The following is a 27,511-nucleotide window of genomic DNA, read 5'->3' on the forward strand; positions in this document are numbered from 1 at the left end:
AGTGACTCACTCATCCACCCTTTTGAGAGTATAATAATAGAAATTCTTTAAAGCTTTGTGTTTTCGGCACAACGGCATTCCGATATGATCTAAGAATCACAGAGACACCCTCTGGTCCTAGGAGGACTGGGGAACAGGTTTGGCTAGAAAAAAAAGTTTTCCTCATGTGATGGGCACCCCACCAATCACACAGCACGTTCCTCAAGCAACCTGGGCTCTTTAAAGAGCAGCAGAGGTGGGAGAAAGGGGCCTTTTCAGCTTTGCAGGTGGGTTGGGATTTCTGCTGGGGAGCATCACGAGAAGAGAGCGGTGAGTGCCTTGCTTTGGTTGTCGTCTTCCTTTTAATGAGGCATGTGAGCCATAAGTGTCTATTAGGAGAAAAGACAGCTCTTATGTTTAAGGCTTTTTATTTTAGTCCCTGGACTGTTTGGGGTGTGGGAGTCTGGTACCTGGATAAGGTTAACTGCAGGAAATTATTAAGTATTTCATTTTTCTTACTTCAGGCTGTGTCTTCTCTATGGCTCTTTTAATTTCTTTCATATTTTTTCTCCTAAAGACTGAGGAGGAGGGAATGGAAAAATTAAATATATTGTAAATCTGAGTGTTAAAAAAAAAAAAAAAAAGAAAAATTGTTGTACAGGAAGAAGAACTTTGTAATTCCCCCTCACTTGTGAAAATAGGAAAGTTTAAAAAAACCCTCTTGTTTTGGCTGTGCTGAACTAATAAAGGAGAGAGGAAAAAACTACCTCCCAGCTCTATTTCCGAGGTAATTATGCTTGATGATTTACCAGCCACACCACTGTTCACACAGGCTTCATTTCATAGCACTCTCTTCGAAAGGAAACTTAATTAGTCTGTGACCCCTGCTTGATGCTGAGCTTTGTATTTGCTTTATTTTTCTCCCCCGGTAGCACAAAATAACTGTCTGCCTCTTCCATTTCTGAGTGTGGTTGACTCGTAGCACACAAGCAGTTTTCTGTGAGAGGTGGCTGCATTTCAGGGGAGGTAGAGCATTGGGAAAAGTCCAGCAGGGCAGGAGGAGTGCATGGGTTTGTGTCCACTGGAGATGTTTACTTTAAAATAAGCAAACAACTGCTGAACTGACATTTGTAAAACATTTGGCTTCTTACAGTGGAGTTCAAGCTATTCATCATAAACATATTAAATTACATCCTCTTAGAAACTGTTTAATTCTGAAGGTGTCCCAAGCACTTGGAAAATACCTTCTTTTTAAGCCCCATAGGTGCTAAATATTCCATTATAACCAGTTTAGAAAAACACAAAAGTAAGTTCATTGCTTGATGCATCAGGGTCCACAGGAGGTCCGGGTGTGGGCAGGTCTGTGGCACCGGCGCTGGCCTTGGCGCAGCACCTCCAGCAGCGGTTCCACCTGGATGACTTCTTTCCGTCAGCACCCCAGGGCTAGCCCAGGCATCTCGCTCCTGCCTGTAGGGACATGCTCTCCAGTTGGGCTTGGACAGGAGGGGTGGTGCCCAGGCTTCCTCCCCACAGGCTGCACGGGCAGGGAGCAGGATTCTGCCGTTGAGTGGCCGGGTTTGTTCAGCTGCGCTTGAGTGGTGCAGAGCCCTTCAGCCAAGGCGTGCAGAGCCCGTGAGTCATAAAACAAATGCATCCTTTGTCTCTGCCTCCTTGCACCAGGACATGGGAATGCAACGCCCTGCACAGGGACACTGAGGGAAGGAGAGGTAGCAAGTGGTGATGTGAAGCCCTTGCAAGCCCCACCACCATGCTAAGAAACCTCCAGGAGCAGTGTGTAGAAGCAAATGATGCTCACTGAGATGTTTTGGGATGTCCTTTTGTCTCAGTGCTTGACAACTAGCACAAAATGCAAGGCGATCAAAATGACACCTGGTTCTGTGTTGGGCAATGCCAAATGAACTATTATCCATTGGGTTTTTTGGCTAGAGATGGAGTAGAGCTAGGCTAAGAAGGGCAATTCATCTGTAAGGCCACTGAAATCCTGTCCCAGCCTATAGAATAGGATGTGGAGGCTTCAAAAGACCAGCCCAATGTGTGTGAGGGATGCACAACAGACCGCAAATCCCACTTGAATCCAGGAATTGTTGCCAAAAAGCTTCCTTTTGAAGCTTGCATGAGGTTATCACTTAAAATACAAGGGCAGAAGCCAACCTCTGCAGAAAGGAGCTTCCTTTTCATGTCCCACAGTTGTGGAGAGAGTCTCAGAGAGCCACTGAGAGTAAAGGAAGGGAGGGGAGGTCAAGAAAGCTTCAAGGGCATGGAAATAATAGATTGTGTGCAGTTTGTGGGGTACCAGGGGGAGACAAGGCTACCATTCTCCTGGGCTCTGGCAGGCTCAGCTGGTTCCCCATGAGTGTCAGGGGTGTTTTGGGGGTGTGAGGGGAGAGGAGAGGGGAGAAGTTACAACCAGTTGTACTGGTTGTGACCAGAATGTCAGGAAGAATATGAAGTATGTGCCTCAGGAGGGACATAGGGGTTTTTTGTACAATGAGAGCAACAGGCACCTTTCCAAAGCTGCTTAGGGCATGGAGCAAAGTCTTTGGTAGTGGTCATTGAATACCTCAGACCTAGATAGGTCAAACCTAAATTGCAAGGTTCCTAGGAACTTTGAGAGAACACCAGGTCAAGGCTGAAATTCCAGGACCTGGCTGCCTTCTCATGTGGAACTTTTGGGTAACCGTTGCAGCTGAAGCTCCAGTTTCTTCAGGGGTTTCCCTGAAGCCCCATGAAACTGCATTTGGGTCCTAAAACTAATCTGAACAAGCCCAAGAAGAAGGCTCCTCTACCTCCAAATGCATTTGTGTCTGCAGGCAGAGGCTGCTGGCACCTGTGTATCTGGGGCTTGGGAGGAGGGCTGCCCACCAGTGTCATCCCTGGGGGTGCCTGTGAGCCACATCTGTGCACAGCTTGCCTCGGGCATGCCAGCCAAGTTTGCCTCGTGTCTCTGAAGTCGTGTACCTGTGCCAAGTGCTGCGCGATCCACTCTGGCTAAACGCAGCTCACCTCTGAGGCACGAGGAGCAGGTGGAAAGCTCCAAATCTCCCACAGTTTCTCCTCTGGGACATGTTGGAGGATTGGCTCTCCAGCTGCCCAGCTGTTGTCATGGCCTTGGAGCACCTGCCTGGTCTCTCATTGCTGATGGTGATACTGGACCATCTGCAAGGGAGAAGGGGTCAGACAAGGGGTTGCCACATGTGGCAGAGGTTAATAAAGTGGACACCAAGAAATGAACACTTTCAGCACCAATTACTGGGAGGCAGAGGGAAAATTCATAGAAATATGGCTACAGTGCAGTTTTTTAGGTCTAGAGTAAATCCTTTTTTCCTTCCCTTTTCCTCTTCCTGACCTCTCTGCTTCTCCCTGTGCTGCAATCCCATTGAACTTAGTTAAGGTACTGGAGAACCTTATCTTGTCTGGAAATTTGCCATTTTCCAGCTGATAGCTGTGGTGGTGACTGTGTCCAGCTTTCCTCACAACCACAGTGGCCCACAGGAGGTGGGTTCACCCCAGGAGAAGGGGTTTCCTTTCTCCAGCTAATGTGGCTGCAATAATACTTGCCTGAAGGGAGGCAGGAATGAGCCAGGTTATGCCTGCCAAGGAGGAGAAGAAAGCCAGCTTGTGGAGAGGCAAGAGTTTGGGCTGGATGGACAGCCCACGTGCAAGGTGTGAGTGCTGTTGTTACATTGAACATTGGGTAACGCGCTCAGCCTTGGTTTATACACAGCAACTGGACCAGACCTGCTTCTCCATGTAGCAGTCAGAGTTCAAGTGCCTCCATTCAAGCAGGAAAGAGTTCCTTGCTTTTTGGACTGCTGCCTGGCTTGTGATGTCTCTTAGATGGCAATAACTAAATGTTTTTTTTAAAATCTCTGGAGTTCGCAACACATAGGTCCATGAGCCAGGCAGTGGTCTCTCCAGCTTTCAGATGAGTGGAGGACCAGGATTCGTCTTAGGTTTAGCAGACTCTGCAGTGCTGTACTATAGAACACATGGCTGAACATTGCCCAGACCCAAATTTGACTTGCAAGACAGTTTTATGTGACCCCCTGGATATCCTGGCTGGTCAGGAAGTTTGGCAGGGACAGAGATTCAGGTTGACCTCATGAGCCTGCCATTTTCAAATACAGAGCCATACCGTTTCATGTATACTGGTCTGGCCTCCAAACACCTGTCTGGCCTCCAAACACCTGGCTGGGACTAAAAATGGCTTCTCAACTTAAAAATAATGGCCACATATTATTAAAAGATTCCTACATGTGCTATCATGCAAAAATACTTAGGCACTCTGCTGGTGTGATGGTGAGAGCACTGGAGATGTCTGCATGCCTAACTCTCAAACCACTGCAGGAAGAGTGGTGGGAAGTGCCTGGTTTTCATCTGTCACTGTTGGAAGTCCTGCATACCCCAAAAGGGGCAGCTGCTGAGGAGGCAGGAGGTAGTGTCGTTAGAGAGGTTTCACAATGCCCTGTTCCTCAGAAAGCTCCCCTTCGATGACGCCTTTGTCTGCTCGTATTTCCCAACAGCTTCTTTGAAGAATTGTGAAGTCAGTGACCCCAGCAAAAGAGGCACAAGTGCAGGTACTCTGGCAGAGGAAGGATGTTCAAGGAGTTTTTCCTGTTGTCTGCTCAAGCTGGGCTCACTTCAGCCTTTCTTTCCTGTATTTTTCTATACATATTTCCTATATTTCCTTAACCATCTGGCAAATGCAGTTGTCTCAGGGTTGGGGGTTTTTCCCTCTCCCTCTCCATGCACACATGTGCTCCATCCCTTTGAAAGAAAAACTTGGTGGGCCCTGGTGTCTGAGCTTCTTTCTGCAAGAGGTCTCACACCTCTGACTGATGCCTTTATGCTGCTCTCTCTGGAAGGGGATGAATTTGATGCAGGGCACGAATTTGATGCAGGGCACCTGACTCCAGACTGCAGGATATAGCACTCTCAGGAATTTGGTAGGAATTCTACTTGGCCTGGCTCCCATGAGCCAGCTGCAACCTGAGCTGCTCCCTCCCTCCTTCCCTTCCTCCCTCACACCTGACTTGAGGGACTCAGCTCCTGTTCCCACTGTGGGTGGGAGATGGGGCTACCCTTAGCAAAGCCCTATGCTGGATGTGTGTGGGATACAGCCAGAGCACCGTGGTGACCAGTTAAGTCCCATGGTAGTGCTGGTCAAAATGGCCCAGGACAGCATGCCCTGGAGTAACGCTGGCTCCTTTGGAATAGGGGTGGGGTGAGGGTGCTGAACTTGTCCCATGTCCATCTAAATGTAGCTGGTGTTTTCGGCCAGGTAGAAATGAAATACCATGAGCTGAGGTTGTCATGAGTCCTGTTGTGATGATGAAAATCCTACCCAAAGGGGAGCTGAAGACATCAGCTGCCCCCAAAGTGGTCCCAGTCTTCTGTAGCTCAAGTATCAGGAAGAGTCTGAGTTACCAGATTAACACTTGAGGAGGTGTCTTCTCTGAAACTACTATAAAGCAAGGGATGGGAAGTGTACAGACAGGCTGGCAAGTTCTGCCTATCCTTTTCTACATGGATAATTTGTGTTTCTGAGTGAAGCATGCTGTACCAGTGGTTTAACTGAAGACTGTATTTGGTTTTTTCTAGGTTGCATGAAGAATTAAAGATGGCAAAAAGTGATGATTGTGCACACATCTTGCAGGGTCTGTTAGTCTTTGGGAATGTGGTCATTGGGGTAAGTGAAGTGGAACAAGTATGGGTGGAGGCCTCCTTTCAGTGTGACACTTCTCAAAACAGCAGTTCTCTTTCTTCACATGTGAAGTCCACACATAAACAGTCCAGTAAACCATGAGAGAAGAGGACAAGGAGAGCTGTCCTAGATGATCAGTTGGGTGGGAAAGGGACAGCAGGGGCTGATTCACAATACCAAGATGGGTTCTAGGGGAAAAGCCTTAGAACTGTCAGCAGGACCAGACCAACATTTTTCCAGCAACCTCTCTCCATATAGTGATGGAATGGTTGTGTTCATTCTTTCTTAACATCCTCAAGTCCTAGACCTAACTTCTCAGACCAAGGCTGAGTGAGATTTGCCTGCAATTCTTCTGTGAAGTCCCAATACAAGAGACTGTACGGGTGGGCAGAGGAGGACTTGGGTAGCTCCCATTTGGCAGGAAGTTGAATGAAAGAAAGCACTCTACACCTGTTTCTGTCTTTGCTATTTCTTTGGTGAAACTTGATCTAATGAATTTCTTGTGCTTCCCAGATGTGCGGCATTGCCCTGACAGCAGAGTGTATCTATGTTGTGTCTAGCCCCCATGGTCTCTACCCTCTCCTGAAAGCCACAGAAACCAATGAAATCTACGCTGCTGCCTGGATTGGCATCTTTGTTGGCCTTGCACTCTTTGCTCTGTCTATCCTTGGTATTATTGGAGTCATTAAGGCCAGCAGGACCTTGCTGCTGGTGGTAAGTGGGGCAAAGTTTGCCTTCCTATTGCTGCCCAACTGAACAAATGCTGCCTTAGTGTCCCTGGTCACCTTGGGAATCAACCAATGAGCAAAGACAGCTTTTTTACTGATAAGGAGCCAAAGGTTCTTCTTGCTCATGGCTGTGGTGTCCCAGAAGGTGTCTCCTGTGGAGACACATGCACGAGAAGCTCCTGAACCCGGCTGAGGGAATGAATGGAGATAGCCACAGTGGATGTTTGACTGGCTTGACCCTGACCTTGCCCTGAAGCAATGCAGGAGCACTTGTGCAATCATATATAGCTTGTTTCTCCCCACCCCATACTGCTTTTCAGCTGTCATACACTATTCAGTTTAGGAGCTGATAGGTAATGACTTCTGTACAAGGCATTAGTAAGTGTCAGGATACCAAATATGGGTGCAATCAGGAACACAAGACATCAGCAGTCAGGCAGCAATTATAGGGGTGGGGACAGAGGTTTGGATAAGCCAGGGACAATGTTAAGATATGGACAAATCTCTGTACAATGTCTTACTTAGTCCTTTAGTTTGACAGTAGCAAAACTTAATTGGTACTTGCAATAATGAAGGGTAGAGATGAAAACTCTGGAATGAGCTCTCTTGTGGATTACTGTGGGGTTGTAGGGTGTCTGTTTAGGCAAGAGGCACTCGGAGGTCTGAATTGTTGGGCCAGGGAATATGCCAGCAAACAGCTGAGGAAATAGAATTCCCTTAACTCTGAATTTTGGTGTCTTGGCTGACACCCAAGGCTCTGGTTTAGGATATATGAGGGGGTACAAGGGACAGAAGCTGGGGTAAGTAGGAAAAACGTGCCTTAAATCAGAGAAGAACATTATAAAATGTGGGAGGAGGAACAGACATGAGAGCTCCAAAAGTAATATGGAAAATGTCAAAGGGATTATGTTGGAAAGGGAAAAGAAAGTGTGAAAGAGAATATGAGAGGTGACCCTTGGAATATGTTTTCATGAAGGATCTTTGGTCACAATGTAGGAGTGTCCAGGAAATCTGATGATGAAAATTCAGGGGGATCTGACTGACACCCTGAGTTGCACCTTCTGTTTCCCCAAAGTACAATCTCCTGCTAGGACTAAACAGCTGCCTGCCAAAAAGCTTATAGCTGGCAAGTGGAAGTGGAAGGAGGACACATGACACAAACATGGCTTGCCAATGAGACACAACAAAGAAAAGGAGAAAGTATTTTCCGTGGAGGCAGGGTAGTCTTAATGCCAAGAGGTTCTGATGAAATCTTGTCTGTGAGATGGAGGACAATTCCAGTCATTCACCTTCAAGAAAGTAGATTGCAAATTGAAATAAGCACAGGGAAGGGCTACGTGAACATTTAGGAGCACAGAGAGGGCAGAGGGGAATATGATAGCCTGGCCATCTTTGCATCAAGCAGGGTTTCCATCTTAATCTTGAAAAAAATACTGAACTGCTTCTCCAAGAACTAATTCTGCTCTCTTTCTCTCCCAGTACATCATTCTGATGCTGATCACTTTTGCATTTGAAATGGCTTCTTGCATCACAGCAGCGACCCACCAAGACTCCGTGAGTATTTCTTCCTTCATGTATTCTTTCAACTGGGCTGGGAAACACAAGTTCTAGGGCACACAGTCATCCTGTTCAGTGTAGTAAATGTGATAATACAGTGTAAACTCACAGGACTACTGCTGAGCAGAAGACAACCCCACAAGGAAAAACTCCAACATCATTATTCTAATCAAAGAAATAACTTTGTTCTTTCTGACATAGTTTTGTTATTTTTAACATTTTAAAATGTTTACAACCTTGTAGTTAAGGAAATAATAGTGTGGGTTACCTGAATCATCAATACAGTGTTTAGTCTTTCAGCTACAGACTGATTAATCTATCATACACACAGAAGGCAAATCTTCAGCGTTGCCCCAGGCAGTGTTACTGGAGAGGGAAAGATTACATGGATTGTTGGAGATACTGTGGGGAGGGAAATGATTTGTGGTGCTTTAGTTCCAACATACGAGATGCAATCCATAGCTTCTGCACATCTGTTGTGATCTACATCTGGTAGTGCCTGCTTGAGATCTTCATCTTTGTTGCTCCTGCCCCTCAAATCCTGCTCTTTATTCTCTCATGTGTAAACTGGAGGAGAAGCAACATTCCTGTTCTCCAGCAGGACACTGAAACAAGAAAACAAATCCTCCCCAAATAACCTTGTATTTGCTTTATATGGCCGTCTATTTACATAGTTTCTGTGTTTTTCTCTGCTGTTTTTTTTTTCTGTAGCACACTCCAGGTGTCTTCCTGAAGCAAATGCTGGAGGGATATCAGAAGACAGAGCCAGCCAATGACAGCGACAAAGAGCTCACAAAGACATGGGATAAACTCATGCTTCAGGTAATAACAACACTGAAAAGTTGCTAATTACTAAATGCTCTGCAGGCCTGGAATTTCAAGTCCTCCTTGGGGCTGCTGGATAACAAAGAGGATCAAGGCATCTGCCTTGAACCTTAAAGAAAGTTCTGACACACTCCCCCTTTAGCTCTTTTATCAGACGACAGACTGTCAAACACAGGCACTTCAAAAATCTCTCCCATAAATTGGTGATTAATGCCTAACTGGCGTCCTGACGTGCAGGGCTGTGACCTGGGCCCACAAAGACCCTTCCCTCCTGTCTCCCTGCAGAACCATTGCTGTGGGGTGCTGGGCCCCTCTGACTGGCAGGAGTACACATCTGCCTTCCGCGTCACGCACAACGACGCCGACTACCCCTGGCCACGGAATTGCTGCGTCCTGGATACACATGGGCTTCCTGTCAACCTTGATGGCTGCAAACTTGGAGTGCCTGGCTACTATAACAGCAATGTAAGATCATCTCTGCTTTTTCCAGTTAACATATGTCAGTCAAAAGTGCCTTGCTGGAAGGGAAAGAAACTGTGAATAGCCTTTCTCCTTCACTGTAAGATACAGGTGTTCAAAAGCTTTCTGGAGGAGAAGAAATGCCTGTAGAGTCCTGACCATGTTGCTGAACACAGGACAGGAATTTTTTTAGGATAGAGGCTTTCCTAATGGAGAGAGAAATCTCCCAAGCCACTGGTAAGAAGTGACATCTCTAACATGTAGATGGACAGTAGCTAAATCAAACTTAGCCTGAGGATGAGTGTATACAATAAGAGTGAGCAAATCATCAGTTCTCCTCCTCAAGGACGAACTTTTCAGTTGACCAGAGTGTCCTGTTCACTAGGTTGCTGGGTCATGAGCATCAGCTTCTGTACTAGCTTGCATTTCTAGAAGGCATTCAAGCTTCCAAATTTGCCTTCAGTTCTTGATTCTGGAGGTCAATTCTCTGTCAACTGTGTTTGGTTATCTAAGTGTACTTGGCAAGTGAATGGCACAGGAAGTTGTCCTTGAAGTGTTTGAGGTGGGTCTATGTATCTGGAGCCAGAAACAGGTCAGTTATCTGCAAGTTGCAATAAGCAGTGTGGCTCTGGCTTGGTTTTTTGAGACCCTCTGAACTACCCAAATTGCAGTAGGAGAGGAGCATGCCACCATGCCACCTAAGTCTCTCTCAGGGATGGATAAGCCTCCCAGTGCAGGCTCAGCACTGGTGTTGAGTCATTCCTGGTTGCCTTTCAGGGTTGTTACGATGCTATTTCTGGGCCAGTGAACACACATGCCTGGGGTGTTGCCTGGTTTGGCTTTGCCATCCTCTGCTGGACTGTAAGTACTTAATATTTGCCTTTATTTCCTCTTCTCTTCTCTTCTCTTGCTGTTCCACACCCAGCTGGGTGGAGGTGGATGACGGGACTTAATGCATTTAAAATGTCCATAGATTATGGTCATTCATTCATCACAAATCTGCCTGTAGCCTGCTCCACTAACAGCCACATTTACAAGTTCCCCTCCATTCTGGCTTCCAGAGGTGAGGAACTAGATGGCCTTCCAGCCTGCCATGGCCTGCTGCGACCTGCTGCCATCTCAGCAATACAACACAGCAAACACACCTTGCAGATACTTCTTTGTGAAGGGTATTGGATCATCTAAGCAGTAATCATGATAGATAATTCGGTTTGTAGTTCAAAGATTTTGTATGAGTGTATTAAGTACTCAGGGTTCAGCAGCTTCATGACAGATAATCCCCAGTGAGATGAGCGATACAGTCAATAGTTATAGCTGCACATATCTTCTTTCTTTACTGTGTAGTTTCTGTGCAGATAAAAAACTTTAAGCTTCTTCTGCCAGAACAGGCTTTGCTTTTCAAGAATTTCTGTTAATCTCTCCAACCAGTTGGACTAAATGGGGCTGGGGGAGAGGTGGAAAGTAGAAAATGGGGAGCAGAGAAACTTAACAGTATTGTTGTTTCAGTTCTGTGTCCTCCTTGGTACCATGTTCTACTGGAGTGGGATTGAATACTGAAGGCCCAGTGTCCTCAGTGCTGTCCTGAAGAGCCGTGTGAATCTGCATGTGTTTGTCTCCTGCTCCACTCTCCTTGGGCCATGGAGGATTTGAAGTTTTCCCGCCACCTCTCCCATATATACTTTTGCCCCCCCATAAACTTGATGCAAAGAACTGATGACTGCAGGAAAGAATCTTCGTGTCCATGCTTTGCCCCTTGTTCTGCAGCCTTAATGCCTCCTGGCTGAGGTACAATTTTTTTTTCACTGCGCAAGAAATCCTGGAACATGAGGAAAAAAGTGATCTGATTTGTTCTCTGATGACATCAGAAAAGAAACACTTGCTCCAGAATAATGTCTCTCTAAAATTAGTTTGAATTTAAATTATAATGCTTCAGCAAGGGCTGTGTGAGCAAAACTGTAACCTCCTGTGAGCAATAAGGACGGATGCTGCAAGGGAGAAGACTGCAGACCTCTCTATTATATTTTACTGTTCAACTTCTCCTGCTGGTCTCTGTCACCCTTGCCTTAGAATAAGGCAGATTCTCTGAGCATTGATGTGTGTCAGCGATAAAAACATGTCACAGATAAAAAGTCTGTTGCTAGTCAAGCCCAATAAAAGGCTAGCTCACTCCTCAGCAATATGCTGCCTATATTCAAGCCTACCTCCTGTCTTTGATGAAACTACTGCATGTGCTCCTACCTTCAGAATTGCCAGTCCAGGAAAAGCTCCACTTGCTAACAAGCAACTTCCTCAAAAAAGCTGTTATGTACTTCACACAAGATTTCATACATCTACGGGCTAGAATTTGTGCAGACTACAAGGGGTTCTGTGCTGTAGTTGCCTTTACAAAAGTGGCTGTCCCATGCTTCTAGATTACTGTGCTTCTTGCTTCAGCTACCTGTGTGTATATGGTCACATCCCCTGCGTCATTCCCCTTCCACATCCCCGGATCAGGTCGGACAAAAGGCAAATAATGGCAGTGAGTAACTCTTGTGAAAAAATGCAAGCAAGGAGCTAACTGAACCAAAGCCAGTCCTTGCATCAGTACTTGCAGTTCTCACTCAGTTCAATAAAGGCTGTTTACTTTGGCCCAGACTGAGCTGGTGTCTTTCCTAGTGAATGCTTCATTAGTTAAACGTATTGTGAGAAATGTGCTCCTCCACAGAGCGTTTTGAGGTGAAGCCTCTTCCAAAGATTGTACTGGTTCAGGTCCTGATGCTTGCTGTCTGCCTTGATTGTTTTTGTATATTCACCAAAATACTAATTAAAAAGAAAGGGAAGCGATTTTTTTCTCTTTTTCAAGGTTGTGTCTTTGGAAAGGGTAAATAATAAAGGTCTGTGTCTGGGACATGTGGGGCAGGACAATGACAGGCTTTAACATGCTGTAACAGAGAGGGTAAAGCACCAGGATGCAGCGTGCTCCAGAGACTCAGCAGCCAAATAGTTCCTTGCCAGAGTGCTGGGGAAGAGAAGGAGGCAGATATAAGGGCAAAGAGCTTGAGGAAGAAATGGTTTCCCTGCAACACAGACAGAGTTTTCTGTGTGACTGTGCCTTCAGAACTGGAGAGGAGAGGAGAGGAGAGGAGAGGAGAGGAGAGGAGAGGAGAGGAGAGGAGAGGAGAGGAGAGGAGAGGAGAGGAGAGGAGAGGAGAGGAGAGGAGAGGAGAGGAGAGGAGAGGAGAGGAGAGGAGAGGAGAGGAGAGGAGAGGAGAGGAGAGGAGAGGAGAGGAGAGGAGAGGAGAGGAGAGGAGAGGAGAGGAGAGGAGAGGAGAGGAGAGGAGAGGAGAGGAGAGGAGAGGAGAGGAGAGGAGAGGAGAGGAGAGGAGAGGAGAGGAGAGGAGAGGAGAGGAATGGGGCAGGAAGGACATGGCAGGCACAGAGACCTGTCCTTGCTCAGCCAAACCCTCCAGCAACTCTTGGTCATGGCAGCTGTCATGGATAGCTGCCCTCCTGCATAAGGGCCTCTTGCTCAAGTTGTTTCTGAAACTCAAGCAGCTCTGCAAATGGGTGAAACAAGTGGCTGTGGGACTTTCTAGAGGCTAGTAAGCCCTTCTGAATATGGATGTCACTGGACATTCAGCCTGGAGAAAACTGGAGGACCACAGAAGCAGGTAAGATCAAATACTATTTTCCTCCTCTGGTCTTCTTCTTCAGACCTAGATCCTTTCTGCTACATCTAAATGTGGTATGATTACAGCACTGCATTTAATACAGAGGAAAATGCTTCAGGATTTTGAAGGAGAAGAGAAACTGAGACTACTTTAAATAGACTATTGCAGTATTAACTGCCCCAAACAGTTGCAAATTATACCATTGACCTATAACATAAATGGCAGCTCAAGTCAATTTGGGTTTGGGCTCTTCAAATTTGCTTTCTGCTTCTTAAGCCTTTCCCTCCCATTGCACTTCATGATTTGTGTACTAAAAAAATAAAAGCTGTGACCAAGTGATCCAGGCAATGGTGGATCTGTGCAGAAGGGTCAAACATGCCACAGTGCATCCAGAAAAACCAAGTTTTATCTGCCTGCCTGAACTAAGGGGGTAGGAGGAGATTGGACTGATGACAGAATGATGTTGAGCAGGATATTTAAAAAATCCTGCTGAAAAATCAGAAAAAGCCATGCTTCTGAAGGCTGATTCCAGCCTCTGCAAGTTCTTTACCTGGGGTGCCTGGGAAAGGGTGAGGAAGGGATGGAGTCTTTGACAGGAATGATGGTGATCAGGTTTATGTGTCAGCTGAGACTTGTAAAGAAATCCTGGTCATTCTCAGCTGCTTGGATTGCTTCCTGAAGGCATGGATGTACGTGGTCTTCAGAGCAGGCTGTAGGCATGTGTGCATGAGAACTGCTGGACTAAGACATCCTGCTAAGACAGGATGAAGAAAAATAAAATGCCCCAGGTGGAAGTCGTATGGTCTGTTTGCAGATTTGCTCTGTGTATTTATTCTCTGTAGGTGTGAATATTCACAGTTCTCTCTCTCTCTCTCTCTTCAATTCTCCCATGGAGTCACCAAATGTATTTTAAATTATTAATTTATTGCAATATTCCCGGCTCTGAGAAATCAAGAGTCTCACTGAGAAGCATCCTCTGTGTCATAATTGATGGAGTGGCACATCCTCCAATCCAGAAAGAATCCCAAACCCTCAGCTGCTCCCCTCCCACACACACAGAAACGTAACCTGGTGTTTTTCACACTGCCGAATGTTTGTGGCTGGTAGTACTGAAGGTCTCTGTTCCTTCAGGCAATGTGGCAACGTGGGGCTGCCTTTGTGTATTTTTTGCCTTTACCCCATTTTTCCAGCAGGTTTTCCTACCTCTTCCTCCCTTCCCCTCACTTCTGCAGGAGACCTCTTTGCACAGACTCTTTCAGGCCCTGCTTTTCTTTACCTTGCTGGTTTCTGTACAACATACAATGGCCATTCTGTGCCATACTTGCATTTGGTTACCCACCTCATTGGGAAAACTGGGAACCAGGCTGCCAGTGGTGGTCAGTATCCTCTGGCATGGGTGATTTATTCCCTTTCCTGCTCACTGCCCTGGCATCCTAGTTTTTCGCATTCCTTATAGCAGGGACTCATGCCAAGCAAATGTTTATCAGGACCAATCACGTAAAACTAACTCATAAACAAAGCCAACCCTTGGCAGCCCTGCCCTCCTTGGCAACTGGGGAAAGCCCCTGCAATGTGTGGTATGCTGGGAACCTCCTGCAAGAGCTCTCCCTGTAATCTCAGGCATCTATCTTTAGGAGATCCTGCTTCGGGAGGAGTGGAATATGACCGCTGGGGGTTTATCCTCAACAGGAAAAAAGGTGAGGGTGTTCCTGACCTGCTCAGGAGGTGAAATTACATCACAGGCAAGGACATGTGCAGTTGTCACATGATCACTCTGATGCCTTAGGTTTTAACTTTTCTATTTTTCAAATCCTGTACTGCCTGGTGTGTAACTCTGAAGTTCCTTGTGGCCTGTTAGCTGCTGTTCTCTCATGCTGGTTGGACATAACAAGCCTCTCTAGGTTTGTTCTTCAAGGACACCAGACCCCAAAATGTGTAAACTACAGCCTAGAGAAGTGGGGGCAAACTTGGGGTAATTACATCATTAACTGAAGTTATGATTGCAAACGGACCCTGATATGCAAACGGACCAAACTTATAAAAGTGTGAAGAACCCATGACCCAGGGTCCATCTTGGGTGTAGCCTTTTGACTGCCCAGGGTGTACCTTTGAAGGCCCTTCAAATAAATACCTCCTTTTATTCTCTTATTTTTGTCTAGTTTCTGGTTTTAGGTGGCCACCTCAGACATCAGCTAGTGAAGATAAACCCTGCAAGAGAGACAAGTGATGAGCAGTGAGCTGCTCTGGCTACCCAGAGCTGTTGCTAACTGTGAACCCATGCAGGACTTCTCTATTTTTCCCAAAGCAATGCTCACCTTTAGCAGGGTATGGTGGCTGGCACGGAGGCTGGAGACTGTAAAGCCAAGTCACTTCAAAAAATCCCTGTAAATAACCAGCCTAGTCCTTGTACACTGTCTGACCCTTGGTGTTTAAAGTAAATTACCTCACATTGCAAAAAAAAGTAAAGCGGTTTGTGAGCACACATTTTTTCTGATTTATTCTTCCTGATTGTTACGAAATGTTGCCTGATATTCTTCAGACTGGTTCAACTCAATCTTATGGCTGGGTGTTGAGTTTTTTTCCTTTTTGAGTTTTACTTATCTGGAAACTTCCTCTGTTTAATAATCATCATGTGTGTTATTCTCCTTTCTCCAGCTCTGGTTGTTGCCATGTTTTTGTACCATGTGGTTCTTTCTTAAGCAGCTACAAAGTTTTTTTGGAAGTCATTTCCTCTCACTGAATTCAAATATTTCCTGGTCTTTTCAGATAAGGGATTTAAATGACAGAGAGGTGTACCCTCTGCAGCAGATGTGCTATGGAAGAAAACAGGTCCCATTTTAAGATGGATCTGGACCCAAGTTGCAAACGTAATTCCTAGGAGTTGTCTAGGTTTGCAAAACATAGTTCATCTCACACTGCAGTCTGCTAATAAGACATAAGAAAATACCTACCCTGTTTAATTATGGAGTGAGGCAAACATTAGTTTTAACACTCACACTGTGTCTAACTTCTGAGGGCAGCAGGACTTGGGCACCTCTAAGCTTTGCAGATTCCATTCATTTCTAATCCTTACCTCTGAAACTGTTCATCCTTTACCCTTGTGGTGAGGCATGTTCTTTGAAAACTTTATCCTACTCAGATGGAATATGAACTTAGAAATCTCACTGCCTTTCTCCATCTTGGCTGTTATGATTCTGTTCTTTTTGTTGGTGGTGGTGCCTTGTGCCAGTCTCCCTTCCCCACACTGCCTGCCTCCCCTTTGCTGCCAGCTGACCTTTAGCCCCATCCAGTGGGATACCAGTGGGATGTCCTGGTGCCCAGAGCTGCTGGACTTCTGTGTTGCAGTGAGGATGCATGAAATACCAGTGTCAAATGCTCCTTGGCACTGGGATAAGTTGATTCCTGGTTAACAGCCAGGTTGGGAACTTGCTTAATCCTGGTTTTGGCTTAGCTGAAAGTATCCAAGATGTTTAGCTGTGGCTTCCAATACAACCTACACAGGGCATTGCCCTGAGTCAGGCAGGCAAAAGAAACTGGCTGAAATTGTGTTCAAGCATTTCCATATGTTTAAGCACCGTGATTTAGGGCACAGTGCTGACTGGAGCATGAGCAGGTCTGCAGTGTGCCTTTTGCCTAATTTTCATAACCATGGGAATGCTGAGGGGCAGTCTGAGATTCTCCCCTTGCCTTATGGCCAAGCCAGTGCTAGACTCTGTGGCACAAAGAATAGGAAAATACTGGTTCTCATACAGCAGTAATAATTGGCTCTGGCTAACAACAATTCCAGAGTCCAACAAACATGGTTTTCTCTCTCAATTTGTGTGCCAGTTGCCATGGTAAGCAGGAAGCACAACCCAGGCATTTTCCTAAAGGGAAACTGAAGTCATGAAGGAGGTAGGAAAGGGAGTCAAGACCTGAGTTCAGCAGCTGAGTAGGAAAAAAAATATTTCATTTAACCTGATGATTCATCTGCCTTTTAGAGAGAACACAGAGCAAGCTACACTGCAGATATGTCCACTGAGGCTACAAGCACAAGAACACCCCTCTTTTTTTTTTTTTTTTTTTCCCTTTGTTCCCAGGATGGAATTAGAGACACATAATAACAATATTTGCTTCCATGCTACAGCTCAGAGATTGGGTCAGTGAGAGCCAAGGAACTAAATTCATAATTTGTTTAAGTTCTTGCTTGTCCTTTACAAATCAACAGAAGTGCATACATGATGCACCAGAGGCCTTCATAGTAACTTCCCCTGTTCCAGCTTGGCTTCTGCTGTACAAGCACTGGGATCACAAAGTTTTTCCATACTCTACTCTGAGTTGCTCTGCGTTATCACAGGCAAGGCAGAATTCTGCAGGTGTGCTAAATGGGAGGACATGGTAGCACACCACTGAAACTTCAGCCTAGTAGAACTAGAAATGGTAAGAAAAAAGACAATTTTACGTTTGAAAATTTTAAAGCATTTCAGATACCATTAATTCTACAGAAATCTCCAAGCCCTCACTTCATTTTCAGAGCTGCAAAGCAACTGCAGTTCCCATAACCTCCAATCAGAAGAGTGTGTGGTCAGGCCCTAACCTTCAATCCCCACCATCAAAGCCCACACAAACACAGATCAGTGCCCTGGCCACTCACAAAACAAAAGAGGGGCTCAAACTCCATATCAGAGGATGACAAAAGCATTTGCACTGCATTCATAAACCAAATCCAGAAAAATAATAAAATGTTACAAAACATCACTAGGGCACAGATCTGTTTTTATAAAAACTCCAGTTTAATCTCATGGCTGAGACCTGGCAAAACATCTTTCTTTTGTGGCTGTTGTTTTTCTTTTCTTTTTTTTTTAAACAATCAGGCACAGAGGCAGCCAAGTCCACACAGAGAAAAAAAGCTTAACAAAACTGCAATTCTTCAGAGCTAGCAGGAAAAATAATCACAAGCCAGGGCCCATGGGATGGAGACAGTCCTCTTCATAGTGTCCAGCTTCCAGCCCTTCTCTTGACCTGGCAGCACATAATATTTCAAAGGGGACTAGTGCCTGCAAGCACAAGATCCAAGGTCTGGACTGCTGCATGGAGCTATCAGAAAGTTCTTGCCTTCTGCCATCCTTCCCTTCTGGGGCTGTTAAAGTCCTACTCCATCTCCAGTTGAACTCAATGGGAAGTTTTCCATTCCTTGCTTGGAGCAGCATTACTTATCACCAAGCCTTTACATCAATTAGGGGCAAGCAAAGGTTAAACAAAATCGGGATCAGCTGCAGCTTCTCCCCCCACCCCTAGAGATTTTTAGTCATTTTTTTCTAGAGATGGAGAGAAGCAAAAGGGACAACTGCAAAACCTGGGCATGCCTGAAAGGTGGTATATGCTTCAGTAGATTGCTTGCACTTTCAAGGACTGGGGAGAAGCTTGTGGTGGAAAGCTAAATCAACCCTTGAACTCTGGTCTCCCCTGATCTTGTCACTTCCTTCCCAGGGCAAGATCCTTCTGAGGAAGGCAGATTCAGGCCTTCTGCCCACCACAGATTAACCAGAACTAATTAGCTAATCTGTGGGCAAAAAGCCATTTATCTCACACTCTCAGTGCTGCAAATGTAGCAGCAGAAAACAGTCCCATGCATCAGCCCAAGTATCAGAGATGTGTAAAATACTATTTAGGAAATTCCTTCATTTTAATTACACTTCCTTTTAATACATTTATATAGAATGATCTTTTATATATATATATATATATATAAATTTTTAAAATATTCACCATTACAGGGGTTTCAGAATCCATAAAGAAAGAAAAAAATATTTTGATTGCACCATTTGGACTCTGGATGGGGGAAAACATTGCAGGCTTCATGGATCCTCTCTAATACAGACCTAAGTTCCTCTGAAGCTCTAAAGGCAAAAAAATTAAGTACTTCAGTCTTTCTGCAGTGATAGCATGAGATGGACAGCCCAGAGGACTGGAGTTTATAAGGTAAAATATAATCTTCATTTCTGTTTCCTCTCCTGCCAGTGAGGCAGCTCCCACATGAGCTAACATCATCCACGCCCCTGCTTTCCATCAGGGATTCTCACCTTTGCCAGATCAGCCCACTCCCTCTGAAGTATGTTTAAGAGAAGCTGCACCAACCCTCTGACTACATGGGAAGAATAAGTGAAATTTACTCACTTGTCCTCCACTGGTAAAAGTTCACAAGCAACACATGCTGGTGATATTTTGTCATGTCTGATACTGGGGCCATCTGCAAACTGGGGAATAGCCTTTACTTTTCACAGTCTCGGGAGAATTTAAATGTACTGCAGGGTCTCTGAAGTGATCCTTGTGGAGCTGCAGATGATGAGCCAGTCTATTTAGGAAGGTCCTTTCAGTAATACCAAGAAAAACTAGCTTGGCTCTCTTGGGCCAGACTCATCTCCCATAAATCTGATCTATCCCTCTTCATAATGCTTCACAGATAAACAAAGGAAAAACAGAAACTAAACCCCCAAACAAACAAAAACAATAGAAAACGAATCAAAAACTAAGAAGAAAAACCACAAGAAAGAAGAAAATCCTTTCTTAAAGAGATCAGGTCTGACCCAAAACTGACACTGAGGATAGCCTAGTAAAGCTGGATCTCAGGAAGCTCCTGCCACCCAGGCAGCACCATTCAATGGGAGATGGCATCTGTCTTCTGGTCCTGTCCAACTCCCAAGCTCTGGTCTTTCAGGTGACTGCAGGTCCCAGGATCAGCATGGATCCATCACCAAGCTTTACAGGCTCTGCAGAAGGCTGAGTCTGGAGCGGGGAACGATGACACCTGGGCAACAAGGGCAACAGGGCACCTTGCAACCAAGAACGTGCTTTCATCTCTGCAGGACCTGGGGCTTTACTTTAAGTGTTCTTGATACATCAGCTGAAGGCTAGAGATGAAATTGTAGATAAGAAATGGGATCAAGCTACAGAATAGAGATATTATTACAGCATCTCTGCTTAATTAAAATCCAGGACCCAGATCTGAGTTCAGATTCTTAAACACCCTTAAAAAGTATAGTCTGGATACAGATTTTAGTTGAGGCTGATCTTTAATATCAAATAAAGATTTCTAATAATTTTCTCTTGCAGGAGTTTCACCACTTATGCCAAAAGCACTATTACTTACTGGAATGCTGTTAAGAGTTGAGACAGTGTATTATATACAAATTGCCAGACCTCATTTCTTGTTCATAGATCAGCTTATACAAGAATAAGGAGGGGAAAAAAATTGTTTTAACATGCCAAGGTTTCATCACATTTTCTTTTCTGTTTGATGCATTACTTTGTGAGCTTCTCTAGCTCCCTTCCAGGTGCCTTGGCAGTCAAAACTTCTAGGAACTGAGAGGCTGTAACTCCTTGCCCAAAGTGAACTACTTTGTTGATGCCAAAAATAACTGGACATCATTTCCACAAATTTTACTTCCTCTAAAACCTTACCAAACACCTCGTATCACACCTTCCCTTTGTCATTAAGCCAGCCACAGTGATTAAAAGCTTTCTCATGAGGCAGTGCCATGTAAATGCAGTGTGGAGCTGTGCTAACTATGAGGAGCATGAAGAACTGGAAATTCCCTAGTTTTAATAAGAGGCTGCACAGGCATGTTATGGTCTGGGAGTAGAATAATACAATTGTCATGAAGCTGCATATTCTGGGCCTGCTGTCCACAGCTTGCCCAGGTAAAGCATAGGCTGCTGCCTGTGAGAGAACACGGACCCAAACAAGAACTCCAGGCTCTCATCTGGTTTAATAATCTCCCTCAAAAAAACTGACAGCATGGACTTAGTTTTCTGCTCTGTTCCCATGTGGCACTAGACACAAATAAAGAGTGCAGTGGGGAGGGTCAAAGACTGCAGCTGGTGACAAGGAAAAGCCCTCATGCTTTTTCACATTCCCTTCGGATATGGAAGGAGAAAATTCTGCTGAAGATATATCGGTTGCATTTGTAGGCCCAGAATTCTCAAAAATACTCCAGTATATCTCTCCTTTAGCAATCAAAGAGTTCAGAGAGAGCCCTCTATGGGGGGGCTCAGGGCCCTCCAGCCATAATGGCACTAATAAAGTGACACAGTCAGTACAGACTAGAAGCTCATGGGTTGAGTTTACTAACCATTGGAAATTGCCAGTACTTCAGAAAACAAAGCCCTAAAATCACATCTTTGGGGAAATTCTGGCTGACACTCATTGTGGTGGCTATAGCACCTCCTAACAGTTTACTGCTTAAACTACAGCCCATCATACCCGTCCGAGGGCCTACGGACTCAGACATTTCCAGGAATGATGGCCCCTGCAAGCACATCACAGGGACAATCTCAGTGCTGGCAGCAACTGTGTTCCCATCTCCTCCGTAGTCACCAGTGACACTTAAATTGCAGAGACAGCACAGGCTGTACCTGACTTTGCTGTCGCCCACAGCCATAGATCAGGCAATAGATGAGCCTGTGGTGAATGCAGAGTTAGAGGCTTTATAAAGGAAGCTTTAATTCTATTCCCACTGCAGCTGTTGCATATCTGAACATGTATTTGCCTGTAACATTAATGTTCCCTTCAGGAGAGAGTTTAATTCACTTCAAATCCTCCTCTCAGGACTTGTTCACGATCGGTTCTGCCGTCCCACAAATCATCCTCTTTACCATACTCTTAATCAATCTGAAAGCACTGAGGTCCAGGGAGGTGGCAACCAGCCACGCTCTCAAAGAAACAGTGTAAAATCATAGGAGAGGAAGTTTAAATGGAGAAGAAGCACCTGGGGACATGCCACACAGTGGCAATGAAAGACCAAGGGTCAAAGATATGTCAGTCAGGGTGCAAGAGGGCAGTAGCCCAAGGATGTGGAGATAAGAAGATCCTCTTGCTTTTGTCTGCTGTTGGCAGTGTGCAGCTCAGCTGGAGATAGCTGCAGAGGTGTCATCTGGCTTTAAGCAATGATGAAAATAGTTGATACTGGCCTTTGTTATGACCTTGCTTTGGCTTTCATTTCGATCAGCCTGAGGGGTCTCTACCACTGGGAAGCCAGCTGCACACTCATTCCTCAGCCACACGGATCTCGTGTGCCCCAGGAAGGTGTGACTGAGCACACAAAACTCGTGAGCAAGACTTGTAAGACTAAAAGAACAGCTAGGCATTTCCTGTCCAGCTGCTTTCATTCCAGCCCTTGCACATGCTGGAAAGAGCATCTCCTTTGTTGCAAGGAGAGAGCTGGAGGCAGTCTCTTCAGGTTGTATTTTATCACTGGAACATCCTTGGGTGTCTCACTCCCTGTGTGATTTGCTCATGCCAGCTTCACCTTCCACTTCAGCTATCCCCAGCCTCCTGCACTGTTTATTTACACTGCGTAAATCAGAAAGTCCTTCACTGGTGTCTGGGAAACAATGGTAGGAGTTCCCAAACATCTGGACTTAGCTCCTCAGCAGATGTTTTACCCCTGCACCCTGGGCTGCAGTGTTTTGTAAGAGTGTTTCCTCTCAGCCCTATTTTCTAATTATACAGAGATTTACTTTTCCTTTTTTCCATAGGGAGGATGAGAATTTCACAGGGCTTGTTAGAAAATAGGTGTGAGAAATGCAAGTTCCCTGGGACCGGCTTACCAAAAAAAAGACAGACAGTGAGGAACTGGGCAGGGGAGACAAGGGGAACAAAAAGCACGACAAAGATACTGTGACCTTCCATAGCAAAAGCTTTGCAGGAAACCATAAAGGATTCAGGTCCATCTTGCAGAGAATAGTCATAACAACAGCAAAATGGCAACAGAGTTGGTCTTGGACACTCCCACTCCAACCATCACAGAAGAAGAATAGGAGAAACAGCTGCTACTCAATCTGCCTCCCACTTCGTCCATCCAGAATCACAGAGCGCCTCTGGGGCTGGTAGAAGCAGCTGGTAGAGGTCTCCAGTCTCTGGCCATTCTTGGGGATGGTCATTTTGTTCCGCAGCGTCACCCCTTCAGGCGTTGTCCGCGCAGGGTCGGACAGATCGCCACAAATGGGGCTCAGAGAGGTGGTCTGAGTGGGGCTCCGGATGGGTGACAACAACACCCTGGAGTCTGCTGAGGAGCTGGGGTGGTCCATGATGGGGAAAGGGGGACTGAAGAGAATCAGACTCTGGGGCCTCCCAGGCCTAGATCTGTAGGAGGGTTTGGAGAACCCCGATGGCCTCTCTATCTTTGAAGACTGTGGGTTATCTCCAGCTGTCTCCCCGCCAGAGGTGCGCTTTCGGCGCAGAACAGGGGCATCCAGAGCAGGGTGATGACTGGACTGAGACGGCTCCAGTGGAGAGCCAAGGCTGCCATGCCAAGGACAGGCTGAGTCCTTTTGAGCTGGGTCACTGTTTTCCTTCTCTGCTTTGGCTTTCTTCTCTGTCAGCGGGCTCTTGGGGGCCTCCAGGTAGCTCCATGCCACCCGTGGAGCTTGCCTGATGGCCTGCTTGGCTTCTGCTTCCTTCTTCTCAGCAGCTGGAGCAGTGTTCTGAGCCTGCAGGGGCTGGGGGATCTGGGTGTACTGAATCTTGGGCGGTATCACAGGCACCGCTCTAGCCTGGCACATCTTAATCATGAAGGAGGTCCTGACTGCTGACACGCTGACCGGGGCAGAGTTACGACGGCCAGTGGTGGCATGGGCCACTGCTAGGTAATCCAAGTCTAGATCCACGGGGGCATTGAAACGAGACCCCCAGGGAACACCTCTACTGGCAGCAGGGCAGTGTGTCGGCAGGGATGGGACAGAATCACTGCTTTTTACTTCCTTCTGCCCATACAGAAGGTTCCCAGGGGCAGATGGCATGGACAGGCTCTCAAATGTAAAGAAATCTGGGGCTGGGAAGAGTGAATCCAGGTTGAGGGATGAAGGCCTGGTCTTTACTTTGCGAGGTGTTTCTTCACCTTTATTACTCGGTTGTGACTCAGCGGCAGAACACAATGCTTTGGTGACAGTCTCTCCTCCCAGGGCAGTGTCCTGAGAGATGGATAACTCCTCCTTTGTGTTCTTTGTCTGTGAAGAACTGCCTGGGCTATTTTGGTGTGGCAAGGACAACTCAAGCTTTGAGCTCCAAGGGTTTTCTTTACTCGCATGCACTTTCTTTCCCTCTGTCTCTGAAAGAAGGACTCTGGAGGGTCCTGCTTTCTCAGCTGATGCTTTCTCCCTGATAAGGGGGTACTCAGGTTTTGAAGGTTCATCTGGAGGACTTGGGCCATTCCCATCTTGCAGAGTTTTACCCAAACTAGAGGGGGACATGGGTTGTGTTTTGGACAGCTCACAAGTCCCTGAATGCAGAATGTCACCGCATGGTTGCTGCTGGTCAGTGGCATCTATGAAAGAGAAGGGGGTAGTCCACAGACTCAGCACTGTGTCTTTACTGTCCAGGGAGAGGCTGCGACTGAATCGTGGTCTAAGGGAAAGGCTTGTCTCTGCTCTCTGGCTCTGTGGCTGAAACTCCTGTCTCATTTTCTCCTGAAAGTCCTTAAAGGTGGGGGAATGGAGAGGGCTTGTAACCCACTGGTGATCCTCCCATGGCTCCACAAGTTCTAAGCTCTGTACATTATCTGTCCAGGCATCCTCATCATCCTGGTCACCAGCATCCTGGGTTCTGCTAATAGCACTGCCTTCCTTCACCTCCTGGATTCCAGCTCCACTCAGTGCCTTGGAGGAGAATGTGTCCCTTTCATCAGTAGTCATTATCTCATGCTTCTCCCTCTGAGTCTGGACTCTGGGAAGACCATCCTTTTCCCTCTGCAGCTGACAAGTGCTATTTTTTTCCTTCCCTGATTCCGGACATGCTCCTTTGGAACAAGAAAATCCATCACTTGGGGCAATCTCACTAAATTCTGATTGACCATGAAGCTTCCAGTCGATGGTAGGAGCGAGACATTCACTCCTGCTGTCCACCACTGAGTGGTGGTTCTTTGGAGTGGCTGTGCCTGTTGGAAGAGTGCCCAGTTTGGGTAGGGCTGAAGCACCACTCTGCTGTGCAACTGCATCAGACTGGCAGCTGGGGAGGCTGTCTTGTTGCTCCATGCCACTGCCACCAAATAAAGGCACCTGAGTTATCTGTGAAGCTCTGCTTTCAGATTTCTGCTCAGCGAGTGTTGTACTCTGCCCTGGGCCAGAGGAAAGACTTTCTGTTTGTTCTGGAGAAGAGGATTCAGAAACTGGGCTTGTCTTGGGGACAGCTGCTGGCAAGAGCAAGAGCTCCTCTTCAGGTTCTATAATTTTCAGTTCTTGCTGTATCTCTGGCCACAGTGGGTCTAGAAGGGCATTTGCCAGGTCCTCCTCAGTCTGAAAAACACAAGAAATGCCATCACCTGGGAGCTCACAACTTACCAATAAATACCCCTCCATTTTCCCCAAGCAGCCCTCCCAGAACAGCCAGGCTCCTGGATGAGCACACTCACGGGTACAGAAACACAGACACATAGACTGCTACCAGTTCAAGGAAGAAAATACATCTATAAACAAGTGGGTTTATGGAGGAGAAGGTCTGAGGTGCAGCCAAAAGGAGGCCTGGACAGATACACTGAAATAGTGAGCTGAATGAGTAGCTGGAATGTTCCAGCCCATTTCTCAGCAATTCCCATTCAGGCTCACTTGGCCTTGCCAGAGAATATGCATTCCCAAACTGCACACAAACTCGAATGAATAATCTATTCAAGGAGCTATGCCAACAGATCTTTAAATAGCTGTCCAGAGATGAGTATCGCTGTAAGAAACTTGGTGAAAAGGCTTTGCTAGAGATACAGAGGAGGCAAAAAATAGTAAGAATTAAAAAAATAAAATTGTGTGTAGAGAATGGAAGTAAAAAGGACTGTTCAGACTGCCCAGGACAAATGAGACAGCAAAATTAGAAGGGGAATTCAGAGACCACGGGTCAAAATGCTCAGACATCCGGACAGTCTCACATCTGGAGAGTCTCAGAGCAGACAGATGGTACAGACTGAAATTGTACAGTTACTGGAAAAGATGACCAAAAGGGGACAGTAGGTAGTTACATAAAGGTAAATCACCACACGGTGACTTCATAGAAGTGAAGTAAATCAGCCCATGGTCAAGTCTTGGTGCTGCTTTGCCTAAGTCACAGACTGAGTTTTCCCAACTACAGACACACAATGAAACTTTAAACAACCTCCCAGTCACTACCACGACATGGTCCCCCACCTTTCTCATGCCTTCCTCCTTACCACATTTCTTAGGCGCGGTCCTTCTTCTGTCTTAGCCATCTCAGTCTCCTGCTGGTCGCAGCTGCCTTCTGAGGAGACATCCTTCACCTTGAGCTGTCCCTGCTCTGCTTTGTCTGCTGGGAGTGGCCCCTTATGGAACTCCGAAGCTGGTGTTTGCTCCAAGGTGGGACTCTGCTCTGAAGACTGCTGGGGGCTGCTGGTGCTGCTTGTGCAGCTGCTTTGCCCACACATCTCCTGATTTTCTGCTGCTGGCTGTGGAGTTTCCACGGATTCAGGTTTCCGGGCTGCCACCAGCTCCTCGGGAGGAGAGCCTGGATCAGAAACACAAACGAACAATGTAACTATTTGAGAGTGAGGACTTGTGCCCTGGGACAAAGCAGTGCTGCTAAGAGCCAACACCAACTAACAAAGCTAAAGAGCCCCCTCCAGGCACACCCAGACATTTCTGGCAGGTCACCCACCTCCCCAGACTCCTTACTGCAACAAGCACCACCCTGGCCTGCTATCAGAGTCAACACCCACCCTGCTACAGGTTGGTCTCTTTCCTGCCACAAGCCAGGCTGGAGAAACCTCCACACCACCAAGCTGCAGGGCACTTCCAGCAGCCCAACTGAGGATCCATATCCCTCTCCTTAACACAATTTACCTCTGGATGCTGCCACTGGCAGAGTTGGCCCCGGCTGTTTCTCCTTGCGCTCTGCTGCCTGCTCTGTCCTTGTGTGGGTCCCTGCCTCCAGAGCAGAGGGGCTCGTGCTCTCCACCAGAGAAGACAGCTCCTCTAGACTGGAAAGGGAATGCTTCTCCTTGGTGGGCATGCGGCAGGGTGTGCTGTTGGTGCTGATGACTGCGGATACCCTCAGTGGGACAGAGACAGCAAATGGCTCCGAGATGTTCAGGGCTTTCCTCTGGTGACGAGGGGAGGCCTCCAAGGGAAAGAGGCTGCTTGGAAAGCCTGACTTGGTGGCTGTTTCAGAGGTGTAGAACATGAGCACTCCTTTGGCTGAAGTCTGCTCATTTTCAACATCCTCTGCTACCCGGAAAACCTTCAGCTGCTCAGGGGGTGACTTCACCTGTGGTGTCCAGGGAGGACCTTTCTCCCCAGCCAGTTCTGAACTTCCTTTGGCCCCCATGGCAGATCCTTCCCGCTCCCACTCATTCTCCTTGCTGAGGTCATATGAGCTGCCTGTGCCTCCTGTCCGTATCTTCGTGGGAACAAAGAATCCTCCAGTAGTCACTGACCGTTTGAACCTGCTTTTGTCATCCTCCCCTAGAGACAGGAACACAGGAGCAAGTCAGTGCGAAGCAAAGCACTAGCAAACAAACTTCCTCTGTGAGGAGCCCTCCTCAATCCCTCCAGGGATGAGTCCTGCCCTGGTGAACATTCACATTTCCCCAGATAGATGGAGACAATATGTACTG

At 46.6% G+C, this 27,511-nt stretch overlaps 2 protein-coding genes across 5 annotated transcripts in view; one reads left to right on the plus strand and one right to left on the minus strand.

Moving 5' to 3' along the window:
• Window positions 1-204: 204 nt before the first annotated feature.
• UPK1B (uroplakin 1B) lies at window positions 205-12,096 on the plus strand. 2 transcript variants are annotated; one of them, XM_069020646.1, is made up of 9 exons: window positions 205-309; window positions 4,524-4,577; window positions 5,602-5,689; window positions 6,218-6,418; window positions 7,912-7,986; window positions 8,701-8,811; window positions 9,100-9,279; window positions 10,051-10,134; window positions 10,780-12,096. In XM_069020646.1, the coding sequence occupies exons 3-9, from the start codon at window positions 5,621-5,623 to the stop codon at window positions 10,828-10,830; spliced, it is 771 nt and encodes a 256-aa protein (XP_068876747.1). In that variant the 5' UTR covers window positions 205-309; window positions 4,524-4,577; window positions 5,602-5,620; the 3' UTR covers window positions 10,831-12,096. The 2 variants fall into 2 exon arrangements, with proteins under 2 accessions (XP_068876747.1, XP_068876756.1); XM_069020655.1 differs by lacking the exon at window positions 4,524-4,577.
• Window positions 12,097-17,674: 5,578 nt separating this feature from the next.
• The window catches only part of ARHGAP31 (Rho GTPase activating protein 31), a 73,307-nt gene continuing 63,470 nt past the window's right edge, over window positions 17,675-27,511 (minus strand). For all 3 annotated transcript variants that reach the window (XM_069020677.1, XM_069020668.1, XM_069020687.1), the window contains 3 exons: window positions 26,739-27,359; window positions 26,093-26,403; window positions 17,675-25,193 (listed from right to left, as the gene is read on the minus strand). In XM_069020677.1, coding sequence (XP_068876778.1) covers window positions 22,734-25,193; window positions 26,093-26,403; window positions 26,739-27,359 — 3,392 coding nt within the window. In that variant the 3' untranslated portion in view covers window positions 17,675-22,733. The remainder of the gene's footprint in view (window positions 25,194-26,092; window positions 26,404-26,738; window positions 27,360-27,511) is intronic.

This window comes from Aphelocoma coerulescens, chromosome 1 (genome assembly GCF_041296385.1).
Source record: "Aphelocoma coerulescens isolate FSJ_1873_10779 chromosome 1, UR_Acoe_1.0, whole genome shotgun sequence".
Taxonomy (NCBI): Eukaryota; Metazoa; Chordata; class Aves; order Passeriformes; family Corvidae; genus Aphelocoma; species Aphelocoma coerulescens.

Excerpts from the sequence above, each read along its gene's own strand:
- UPK1B (XM_069020646.1), top strand. The coding sequence starts at position 5,621 with ATGGCAAAAAGTGATGATTGTGCACACATCTTGCAGGGTCTGTTAGTC. Across the intron at positions 6,419-7,911 it reads GCAGGACCTTGCTGCTGGTG|TACATCATTCTGATGCTGAT; the intron begins GTAAGTGGGGCA and ends TTTCTCTCCCAG. Across the intron at positions 10,135-10,779 it reads TTGCCATCCTCTGCTGGACT|TTCTGTGTCCTCCTTGGTAC; the intron begins GTAAGTACTTAA and ends TTGTTGTTTCAG.